Here is a 12,377-nt window from a genome sequence, read left to right as displayed (position 1 = left end):
TCTCCTACCTCAGCCTCCCTAGTAGCTGGGATTACAGGCACCTGCCGCCATGCCCAGCTCATTTTTTGTATTTTTAGTAGTGACGGGGTTTCACCATGTTGGCCAGGCTGGTTTTGAACTCCTGACCTCAAGTGATCCATCTGCCTTGGCCTCCCAAAGTGCAGGATTACGGGCATGAGCCACCGCGCCTAGCCACATGTAATTTTTAAATGTGTTTGTAGTTACAATAAAAATAGCTGGAGAAGCATTAGAGTAGCGACATCTAGCAAGTGCCTCACAGGATATGGAGCATTTCTCTAGGAGCTTTACTCACAGCAGTCCACTCAGTTCTCACAGCAGCCCTGTGATGTGAAGTAGGTGCTATCATTATCATCATCCCCATTTTAGAGATGAGGAAACTGAGTCCAAGGACATGAAATGCCCAAGGCTTCACAACTAGAACATGAAAGTATTGAGATTCAAACCTAGAACTGGTTCCAAAGTCTGTGCCAGGCTGCCTCCTACACCGTTTAACTATAAGTGTAGCAGCAGCACTGCAGACATCTGACCCACATTTCTTTATATCCTTTGGGAGAAGTCTGTGCCTCAGAAACAACAAACGAGATTCCGCAAGGCGCATGCAGGATTCCCACTATAATAATGACATCTCTTGTTACCCAAATCTGTGGCCTTGCAGCCTTTGTGGTCCCCCTTTTCCCTCATGAGCTTAAAATCATAGCTGGCTTCCATTCAAGGACCTGATAAAAGTCCTGCATTGGGGGAGTTGAAATGAAAAGTAAAAGAAGGGCCCTGGGAGGGGAGGGACTGGAGGAAATGGCCCACATCACCCAAAGCTGTGCAATTATTATGACCTTAACCCCCCAACCTGTGGTCTGCCTTCCACTAGGTATATGAGATTTGTCACAATTTGGAAGCAGTCTATTCCATCATCTAGCCAAAAACGCAAACACCCTGAGGAGTCAGAGAACAATTTCCTTGAGGGATTTCCTTCAAGATACTGGCTCCCAGCTTTCTTCTTTCCACAAGGTGAGCATTAGAACCAAGGTCAGCTCCACACCTGGCCCAGACAAGTCTGCACTCAGCCCCTCTGTCACTCACCCTTTCACCCTCCCCTTTAGGATGACAACACCTGCGCCTCCACAGGTGTCTGGGTCTCTAGTGTGGACTAGAGCAGTCTCTTCTCCCTCCCCACCCACTTCCTTCCCTCACCCCAACCTCCTCACATGCCAAATCCACCCACCCCTATCAGATTTCACCTGCGCCTTGACAGGTCACTGTCTCATCTCTTGGCCACTGCTCCTGTGATGTCAAAGGTCAACACTAGCACCCAGCCCCTCCAAAGGCCATGACAAAGGGGCGGAGATGGGCAGCTTCACAAGATTGACTCTGAGCTTCAGCCATTCATTCATTTATTTCTGTAACAAGATTTGATGACTGAATGTTTGCTGGGACCTAGGCCCGACCTGCTCAGCACAAACGTCCAGCAGGGAAGGCAGACATGAACCGGAGTGCATTCCAACGATGTGTGGTTGGGGGATGGAAAGAGAGTTGTAAAGGGGCGACACTGGGCTGTGAGCTCCATGAAGGCAAGAACCAGGTCTGTTTTCAGTTCTGTGGTGTCCCTAGCACCTGATACAGTCCCCAGTGCACACACACACACACACACACACAAAGCTCTCAATAAATATTTGAAGAATGAATGAATGGCATTCTGAATAGAATATATGAATGGATCAGTACTTGTGGAGCATAAAACAGGGGAACCTTCACTAAGAACCAGGGAAGCCCACTAAGGAAATAACGTCTAGGATGAGTCTTGAAACTTGCTACCAATTAAGTATTATCCAGGTGCGAACAGAGGAGGAAGAGAATAATTCGTGGAGCTTACTTGGTATTTACTGGGTGCCATGCACTGTTCTGAGGATTTTGTATAAAAGGGATAAGACATTTAATTCTCATGGCAATCTTATGAGGTTGTTACTGTAACTATCCCTGTTTTCAGAGAGAAAACCTTAGCACAGAGAAGTTAAGAAATTTGCCCCAAGTCATATCACTAGCAAAAAGTTGAGAGTCTCATCCAAGGTCACTCCACTACTGAGTGAAATGATTCTGGAGGGGAGTGGGGGAAACTAATAGGTGACTGAGTCAAGATTTGAACTCAGCCTGACTTAAAAAGTTGAGTGTTTCAATGACTGGACTAAGCAGGGACAGCATTCTTACTAGAGAAAACACCATTTGCACTAGGAGAAACCAAATGTTCATTATGGCCAAAACAAAAGACCACAAAAGGGAGAATGGTGCAGCTGCAAAGTTGGGCACGGCTGGTCCCCAGGGCTGTGTAAGACACACTGAGAGAGTTGACTGCATCCACAGGATGGCCTGAAGTGTTTCAGGCCAGAGAGGTTATGATCCAGCAGCTACAGGAAGGAAGAAGGGCAGGGGTACATTGGAGAAGAACAAGACTGGGTCCTGGTCATTTAAGGAGTCTGCAAATTAGCCAGGTGTGGTGGTGCACACCTGTAATCTCGGCTACTCAGGAGGCTGAGACAGGAGGATTGCTTGAGCCCAGGAGGTCGAGGCTGCAGTGAGCCATGATCGCGCCACTGTACTCCAGCCTGGGCAACAGTGCAAGACCCTGTCTCGTCAAAAAATAAATAAAATAAGGAGTCTGCTTTATTCTCCAGGCAAGAGCTGGTGGTGATCAGAGTAGGGTAGTGGTAGTGAGCAGAAGCGGGGAGTAGGGGGCATTTAGGAAGCAGAACCAACTGGACTCTGTGTTTGGAAGGACAGGGGTAGAGGGGAGAAGGAGGTTAAGCATGACTCGTAAGTCTCTGGCTTGGAAAGCTGGGTGGCTGCTGGCATCATTCACTGAAATACAGAGCACAGGGAGAGGAGCAGGCTGATGGGGATTGTAGTGACAGGCATGGTGAGTTCGAGATGTTCTCATTTTTTTCCTACTGCAGGTAGCCTTTCTCCATGCACCCAGGGGGAATCATGGCCACAAGCACCTCAGCAACCCTAGAGGCAACAGAACCTCCCTTTTCCCAGTGTTCATATGTCATTTCTTGAGGAAGACTCTGACACACTTGGTCTTGTAGTTGCCCCGGGTCCCATCTTTGTTGCTGAGAGGATGAGGTATGATCATCAGCCAAGATTGGCTCAGAAATAGAGAGGGTCTCAGAATTTACAGCCTGTCTATCCCCACAATGAATACAGGAGGGGTGCTGGCCTTGAAAAACAGCCCCCGTTCACCAGGAGGCTCCTGCAGCTGGCCAGACCAAAGTCAACAAGGCCTAAGAGGGTGGGTGAACTGGCCCTCTGCTCCCGCCCAGCCCATCTCTTTTGTTCTCTCTTTTTCCTCCACTCTTCCCTTCCTTCGCCATGAGACATCATTGTTGCTAACCCCAGCAGGAGGCCCTGAGACTCACAAGGAACTTGATGGTGTGTGTTCTTCTCCAAAGCCTTTCTTGCTGCTGTGCTTCAAGACTATGGGAGGTCCCGAGGAATCTCTGTGGATACCCTCACCTTCACCCACCATGTGATTTCCGACACCACTGACAAGGATGAGAAGTTCTCCGTATTTATGCCAAAGAAACTCAATATAGTCAGGAGAGCATTTAAGGTACTGGAATATTCAAAGATTAGAAAGGGTAATCATTCATTCATTCATTTATTCAATCAATTATGCCCTCTACAAACCTTTATTCAGCACTTACCATGTTCCAGGCACAAGAGAGGCAGATCGACAAGGTACAGCCCTGCTTCAAGTCCAAATGCCCTCAGACTTCATGTCTCCCACTCCTCTTCCTTGAGGCGGGAGGAAAAAAAGATTATAAATCGTGAATAAAAGATTTAAGTTAATGTAATCAACAGACTTTCTAAGTATCCCCTATTATAAATGAAGACAGAATGCTGCTGAGGTCAGGATTAAAAGGTGATATTTTAAATCAGGGGGCAAACCTGTCCTAGCTGCTCTTGGCTGAAATGCCTGCCCCCACCAACTGGCTTATTCCAGAGCTCAAGCAGGTGCCAAGTGGAAACCTGCACCTACCCGGCCCTCAGCAGTGCAGCAAGTGGGACCCATGGAGGCGGCTTGGGCTGGAGCAGAGTACACAGCACCAGTGAGCCAGATGCACCACACCCCCCAGCCCTGCCATTCACACCACTGTCCCCACTGATTTGAAGGGCCACGGTTGTCATTTTCTAAATTCCAATTTGTTCTGGGAATCTATTTTTCTGCTCCAGGACTAATGCTGGAGAGGAAGAGGGGACAGGGTTGGGAGAGGTTGGTTTAAAGATTTAAAAAAAAAAAAAAAAAAAGAATGTGAAAGGATGCTCAATATTTTTAGTCAGAGAAATGCAAATCAAAATAATAATGAAATACCATTTTACACCCAGTAGGTTGGCTATAACCAAAAGAATTGAAAAAAATAATAATAAATAAATAAATACAATCATGTACCACTTAACAATGGGGATATGTTCTGAGAAATGCATTGTTAAGAATGTATTTCCACAAACCTACATGGCATAGCCTACTGCTTACCTAGGCTAGATGGGATAGCCTGTTGCTGCCAGGCTACAGACCTGTACAGCATGTTACTGTATTGAACACTGCAGGCAGTGTAACACAATGGTAAGTAATTTGTGTACCCAAACACTTCTACACATGGAAATTCATAGATGCATTGCTCTACATCATCACTAGGCAATAGGAATTTTTCAGCTCCATCATAATCTTATAGGACCAGCCTGGTATATGTGGTCTGTCACTGACACAAATGTTGTTATGGAGCTCATGATTAAATAAATTGAGGGTCATACATAGCCATATATTTATGTTTAGCTTTGGTGTAGATACTGCCAAATGGTTTTTCAACGTGGTTGTACCAATCCACAAGCCCACCAGTAATGTAGAAGATTGCTCCATAGCCCTGCCAACATTTACTTGGTATTTTTAGTGGACGTGCGGTGATATATCTTTTTTTGTTTTTTTGAGAGATGGAGTCTTGCTCTGTTGCCCAGGCTGGCAAGCTCCACCTCCTGGGTTCATGCCATTCTCCTGCCTCAGCCTCCTGAGTAGCTGGTACTACAGGTGCCCGCCACCAAACCCGGCTAATTTTTTTGTATTTTTAGTGGAGACAGGGTTTCACCGTGTTAGCCAGGATGGTCTCGATCTCCTGACCTCATGATCCGCCTGCCTCAGCCTCCCAAAGTGCTGGGATCACAGGCGTGAGTCACCGCGCCCAGCTGCAGTGATGTATCTTTATGATTTTAATTTGCATTTCCTTGATGATTAATGAAGTTGGGCACCTTTTAAAATGACTATTGATATTTGGATCTCCTCTTTTGTGAAGTTTCTGTTCAAGACTGTGAACTGCTTTTGTCTTATTGATTTATAGAAATTCTTCTATATTCTGAACATATGCTATCAGATACATGTGTTGAATGTGTTGAAAGCATCTTCTCCCACTATGTGACTGTCCAAATCACTTTCTTAATGGTGTCTTTTGATTAACAAAAACTTTTTTGTTGTAACGAAGTCCAGTGTCTCCATCTTTTATTTAGGGTTAATGCTTTTTCATGTTCTGTTTAAGAAATCTTTGCCTACCCTAAACTAAGTTCATGAAAATATTCTCCTGTTACCTTCTAGAAACTATATTGCTTTACCTCTCATTTTCTATGATCTATATATAATTGAAGGCCAGGCATGGTGGCTCACACCTGTAATCCCAGCACTTTGGGAGGTCGAGGCAGGCAGATCACCTGAGGTCAGGAGTTCGAGACCAGCCTGGCCAACATGGCGAAACCTCATCTCTACTAAAAATACAAAACATTAGCCGGGTTTGGTGGTGTGCACGTGTAATCCCAGCTACTTGGGAGGCTGAGGCAGGAGTATCACTTGAACTTGGGAGGCGGATGTTGCAGTGAGCCAAGATTGTGCCACTGTACTCCAGCCTGGGCGACAGAGTGAGACTCTGTCTCAAAAAAAAAAAAAAAAAAAAAAAAAAGAAGTAGAATTGAGTTGTGTATGGTGTGAGGTGAGATCAAAGTTCTTTTGGTTCCATATGGGTACCCAACTGACTCAGCACCATTTATTTTTCATTGAAATGGCCCTTTCCCTACTTCAACTTTGTCATAGATCAAATAATTCTATATGCCTGGGCCTGTTTCTATTGAAATAATCAGATCATTTTTATCCTTTATCTCATTAACATAGTGGATTACATAGAACTATCTGGAGTATACTTTGTTATAAGGTATGATTCCTATATTAGGAATTTTTTTAATGAAGAATGGAAGCTAAATGTGATGAGAGAGCTTTTCAGGGTTTATGGAGATTATCACATAATTTATCACTTTTATCAATATGATATATTAAAAGATCCTAAGGTTGAATCATCTTAATTGTAATATTTTTTCAAGATTTTTGTATCAATATTTTATGTGATATTATTCTATAGGACTGGGGTGGGGGGGGCTTGAAGAGGGTGATGTTTTTAGTTTTTATTGTGCATATTATTAATGGTGGTTTCCTTATTCTAATCCTGTCTGCCTTCTGTCTTTAGGGATCTCACAGTTTCTGGTCCACTGGGGATACTTCTCGTTTTCCAGTGCTTTTATAGATGCATTCTGGGATTTGGGGTGGGAGGAGGTGGTGGACACTCATGCTGTTTGGCCTCTTGGTCCAGTCCTGGTCTTCCTCTCCTCAGCACTCATCAGACTGCACTGAAGATGATTCCGAGACTACCCAGAATTAGTGAATGTTAGAAACATGTCAGAAGAAGGATGGAACTGGGAGAGTTTGTCCTACAAGGCAAAAGACTGAGGAGAAAAAGAAATATTGAAAAGGGTGATACATGAAGAACTAGACTCTAATTCTGCTAGAACTCCAACCAGGGGGAGCCCCAAGGAGAAGACACATGCAGTTGATCTAAATTGATGATGATGGTGGAGTGTCCTTTTATAGACAGGGAGTGGCCTGTCACTGGAGCTTTAGGAGAAATCAGGTGACCGCTTGGCAAGAGTACTGACGTGGAAGAAAGCTCAGGTTCAGATGTGTTTTCGACTTGAGGTTTACCCAACTGTTTATTAATTCATTCACTTGAAAGTATGGGTCCAAAACTGCTCTGACTGTTGGAAATACTGAGATGAACAAAAGAAAGCTCCTGCCCTCCAGAAGATCCCAATCTGCCTGATAATGATGGCACTGATGCTTACTAGCCCACAATGACTGAGTACTATGTGCTAAGCTCTTTACCTGCATTATTTAATCCTCACAAATTATCCTCATTCTGTAGGTCAGGAAACTAAGGTTCCAAGAGGCAGATCGTAAGCTTTGAACCCAAGTCTAGCTGACTCTACACCCATAGCCTAACCTCTTCCTACATAACCCATTAGACATGAAAAGGCTACAAGAGGCAGATGTGCACCAGGGCCTTTACTTATGACTCACAGGGGGAGTGCAGGAGTATGGACTGCCCGCCTAACTTTACTTTTTGCCTCTATCCATCTAATCAGATGTTCTCAGTTATCTCTGCTTTATACAAAGAACCAGCTTCCACTGAGTTGAAGTAAGATTACTTTCATTTATTCTGAGTGGCTCTTTGAAGAGTTAAATCACTCCAAAAGGGGCTGTTTACAAATTACCTACAGTTTAGGTTTTTCAGAGGAAAAACCTATGTAAGCTATGACCAAGTTACGCCAAGTATAAATGGAAGTGACGTTGTCAAATGCGTTAGATTAACTTCTTCCAAGATGGTTAGGAAAGGACAACACTAGAACAAATGCAGCACAGGAAAATCTGCATTTATATAAGTTAAGGGGAAGAGAAGTAAAAATCATTATACAAAGCAATTCCCAGTAAAATTCTTTTTTTTTTTCTTTGAGATGGAGTCTCACTCTGTCACCCAGGCTGGAGTGCAGTGGCGCCATCTCAGCTCACTGCAACCTCCACCTCCCGGGTTCACGCCATTCTCCTGCTTCAGCCTCCCGAGTAGCTGGGACTACAGGTGCCCACCACCACGCCTGGCCAATTTTTTATATTTTTAGTAGAGACGGTGTTTCACCGTGTTAGCCAGGATGGTCGCGATCTCCTGACCTCGTGATCTGCCCGCCTCAGCCTCCCAAAGTGCTGGGATTACTGGCATGAGCCACCGCACCCAGCCAAAATTCTTTTATAGAATAAGCCAAAATAGGAAGTGCTTAATATGAGTTCAGCTTGCACCTCCAGGTAGTCACATTCCAGAGTGGACAACACAGAAGGCGTCACCAGGCACAGCACAGGCTCTTCCACACTGCCACCCCTGTGTCAACAAGCTGGCCCAGGCTGCATCAAGGGGGAGCTCAGGACAGCGGTGCCCACCCCTTCTCTTCAGAGACCTGCCCCATCAGAGGAGATGGCAGAGCCCTCCAGGGTGGCCAGGTACTTGGCCGCCAGCTCCTCCAGGCTGGGCATCCCTCCAGCACACCTGTAGGAGAGCATGTGGCTTCACAGGCCCACCTTAGGCACACCTGGAGTCACCTGGAATTGGAGCTGCAGGCAACTAAATTTTCTACTTCGCAGACCTCATCAGAAACTCATTTTACTTAACCCTTTATCATTAAAATGTAATCATCTATTTAACCTGTATCATTCAAAAATATATGGAACCTGGCCAGGTGTGGTGGCTCACACCTATAATCCCAGCACTTTGGGAGGCCAAGGGGGACGGATCACTTGAGGTCAGGAGTTCGAGACCAGCCTGGCCAACATGGTGAAACCCATCTCTACTAAAAATACAAAAACTTAGGTGGGTTTGGTGGTGTGCTCCTGTAATCCCAGCTACTCGGGAGGCTGAGGAGAACCACCAAAACCAAGGAGGCGGAGGTTGCAGTGAGCCAAGATCGCACCATTGCACTCCCGCCTGGGCAACAGAGCAAGACTCCGCATCCAAAAAAAAAAAAAAAAAAACCCTCTTCTACCTTTTTTACATTTCTAGAGCCTTGACAGTAGTTGTGGCCACTATGGTAAAGGTAAGTGACGTTTGAACACAGTGTACTCTGTCACCTTTTGTAACTGTTCTTGCTCTCTCCTAAAAAGCTAGGCTACACAATTACAGTTGTAGAAATTTGCATCTTTATTGTGTTTGAAGGTATTTGTCTTCATGCTGAGGAAGGGCGTCATGGAAAAAATACATATATTTCAGTTCAGGATGATTATATAGATACACCTAAGCCTATAACGTTTTTAAAGCACTCAGAATAGGAAAAAAAAAATGAAGCATTCACCTTAGAACTTGGGGCAACATGCCTTAGGCAGGACGAGCCCCTCTGGATGCATCGGCTCAGTTCCGGACGGAGCCTCTGGTTGGTCGCTGCTTCTCCTGGGGACCCCTGACACCACCTCTCTTCCTTCTTAGGGCTTGGATTCCTCTCACACTGGAGTTTACATTTTTGGTTTATTCATCGAGGGGGCAAGATGGAATCGCGAACAAAAGATACTGGAAGACTCGCTGCCTCTGGAGATGTGCTGTGATTTTCCCGACATACACTTTTTGCCAACAAAGGTAACCACCCTGCTATTATCCTGAAATCCTAAACCTCTGAGCGTTCCTTCAGTAATATACAAACTACTCTTATTCCCATTCCCTACAATTTCACAAGGGAGATGTGATAATATACTCAGACAACAAAGATTTTAAATCCCCCAAAATGTTACTAAAATCTAAAGTAGATGCTATACTTACATCCCATGTTCTCAATAATATGTACTATAAAGTCATTATACTCTTTAAATTCTCCAGGTATAATTTCCACAGTCTGTTACATTAACCATTTAACCTTAAATGTATCTAATTCATAACAAATCCCCCAAGCCTATAGCATACAAAAATGTGAGCTACTGATTCACTTGAACTACACAATTTGACTACAGGATTTTTTTTTTTTTTTTTTTAAGATTTCTACCGAAACACCAAATGCTTCCAACCAGACAGATTCAGAATGCTATACTTTTGAATGCCCAGTTTACCAGACACCTGAGAGGTCAAGAATTTTAGCAACTACTGGTTTACCAATAAACTTTTTAACATCAGTGTATTTATCAACGAAGAAACCTCCTAGTCACTGGATCACAATGCGGGTTGCATTGCTTTGTGAGAAGAATGAAAAATAAATGTCCATACCAAACCATTTTAATTTTTGACTCTAACCAGACTTACATGTTTCAAGACATTCACGTGTAGTCAACACCCTTTATAAAGTATTTGTGTGTTTAGCCAGACTGAACAGGTGCAGTCTTTATTTCATTTGTACATGAAAACTTCAACCCAGAGGGGAATCTTGCAGCTGCGTTTTATCCTAAGTACCTAAGACTTGACCGTGCAATGTCCCTGTGGTTGGGCTCTAGTACAGGTCAGCACAACCCGCAATACAGCAAATTTGACTCTCCTAACAGTAAAAAGCACAGCACCTGACAGGATATCAGGGCATGCCTTTATGAACTTTTTGGTAAAAATGATTTATAAAATTATATACAATAAAATAAATACACACATGTAGAAGAGATCTTTGGAATGCTTCCCCTGGCTTCTCTAAGTAAACACAGAATACTCCACTGCTGACCTAGCTGCAGACTTCTGAAACTAAAGAGAAGGGCCTTCTTCTTTAAAGAAATGCAGTCTGGGCCAGGCATGGTGACTCACGCCTGTAATCCCACCACTTTGGGAGGCCAAGGCGGGTGGATCACCTGAGGTCAGTACTTCGAAACCAGCCTACAACACCACGACGAAACCCATCTCTACTAAAGATACACAAATTGGCTGGACGTGGTGGTGCAGGTCTGCAATCCCAGCTCAGGAGGCTGAGGCATGAAAATCACTTGAGCCTGGGAGGCAGAGGTTGCTGTGAGCTGAGACTGTGCACTCCAGCCTAGGTGACAGAGCAAGATTCTTGTCTCAAAGAAAAAAGGAAAAAAAATTGCAGTCTGGCTGGGTACAGTGGCTCGTGTCTGTAATCCCAGCACTTTGGGAGGCCAAGGCAAGATGATCACTTAAGGCCAGGAATTCAAGACCAGCCTTGACAACATAATGAGACCCTCTTTACAAAAACTGTTTAAAAAATTAGCCAGGCATGATGAGGCACCTTTAGTCCCAGCTACTCAAGAGTCTGAGGTAGGAGGATGGCTTGAGCCCAGGAGGTTGAGGCTGCATTGAGCTATGATCATGCCACTGTACTCCAGCCTGGCAAACAGAGCCAGACCCCACCTCTTTTTTAAAAAATAAAAAAGTGCAATATGGTTCTGACTTCACTAGACCTCTTTGCCTACTAAAAGCCAAATCCTGAGAATTTGGTAAGTTCAATGTTTCTATAGGAAGAATGTTACTCTACTAATAATGGCTATCATAACTGAGCACTATGTTGAGCACTAATAATTCCTGTACCATCCTCAGGCCCCTCTATACTATGTGGACGTATCAGCCAGATTTTATACATGAGGAAACCAGTGCTCAGAGATTAATTGCCCACACACACATTGCTAAGAGGGAGCAGAGCTAGCATTTGAAGCCACATCTCACTGTCACTTTATCATGGCAATGGTCCATGGGCAGAAAGCATAACCCACGTGTACACAAATGAAGATTCTTCTCTCCATAGTAAGGGGGGTAGAAAAGGTGGGACTTGTCCCCAGCACTAGACTCTTTAACAGCCATGAACAAAACATGTATTTAATTGTGTCCAGGAAACTGTACCATCTACCTTTAAGTAAATTGCACCTAGAAACACTCCACCTTGTATCTTTTGTTAAAAGCCTATACTTCATCATTTGCTCCAAACAGTGCAAAACTAAAGACCAAAATATATATCATATGCTTGGTATTGGTGCATATTCTGACATATCTACATTTTGCAATGTAATGTCGCAATGTAATGTCCCAGCAGGAAGAACTGAGACACGAAGCTGTCTGATCTCATCTCACAATTCAGGATTAGAGTCAACTGGAAATCCAAACGAGCACTAAAGCATGGTCAGCAGGCATAGTACATGTGTGTGTCTCTCACACATGTACTGTCTTTCAGATGCACAGATGCTTCTGTGATTCATACAAATGCATTCGAAAGTATGACTGAATCTACAATAGTTTTAGCATTTCTGTATTTTCTCAAACAGCAAATACTAAACACATGACCATTTTCTGGGAGTTAGGACTCCCAACTAACCCCTTTGAGTTCCAACATTCTGAGTCTTAAAATAAACAGCAGTTGGCCAGGGTCCCAAACAGATGATCCTAGCAAAACAGGAGGCTGGGTGGGGGTGGGAATCTAAGGGCTCCTATCTTGGTCCCAAAAATCCCAGAGTTTCAAGCAAGAAGGGGGGGGAAAAAAAGGCTCCAAAG

At 44.2% G+C, this 12,377-nt stretch overlaps 1 protein-coding gene across 1 annotated transcript in view; it reads left to right on the top strand.

The window, feature by feature from the left end:
• Positions 1-10,179, top strand: part of DNAH14 (dynein axonemal heavy chain 14) — a 507,005-nt gene extending 496,826 nt beyond the window's left edge. Inside the window, exons 82-85 of the mRNA XM_025393377.1 lie at positions 887-1,026; positions 3,462-3,622; positions 9,402-9,548; positions 9,941-10,179. Of these exons, the coding sequence (XP_025249162.1) occupies positions 887-1,026; positions 3,462-3,622; positions 9,402-9,548; positions 9,941-10,156 (664 nt within the window). The 3' untranslated portion in view covers positions 10,157-10,179. The remainder of the gene's footprint in view (positions 1-886; positions 1,027-3,461; positions 3,623-9,401; positions 9,549-9,940) is intronic.
• The last annotated feature ends 2,198 nt before the right edge of the window (positions 10,180-12,377 follow it).

Source organism: Theropithecus gelada, chromosome 1, assembly GCF_003255815.1.
Source record: "Theropithecus gelada isolate Dixy chromosome 1, Tgel_1.0, whole genome shotgun sequence".
NCBI lineage: Eukaryota > Metazoa > Chordata > Mammalia > Primates > Cercopithecidae > Theropithecus > Theropithecus gelada.
Note: the sequence above shows the minus strand (reverse complement) of the source record. Positions and strands in the feature narration are given on the sequence as shown.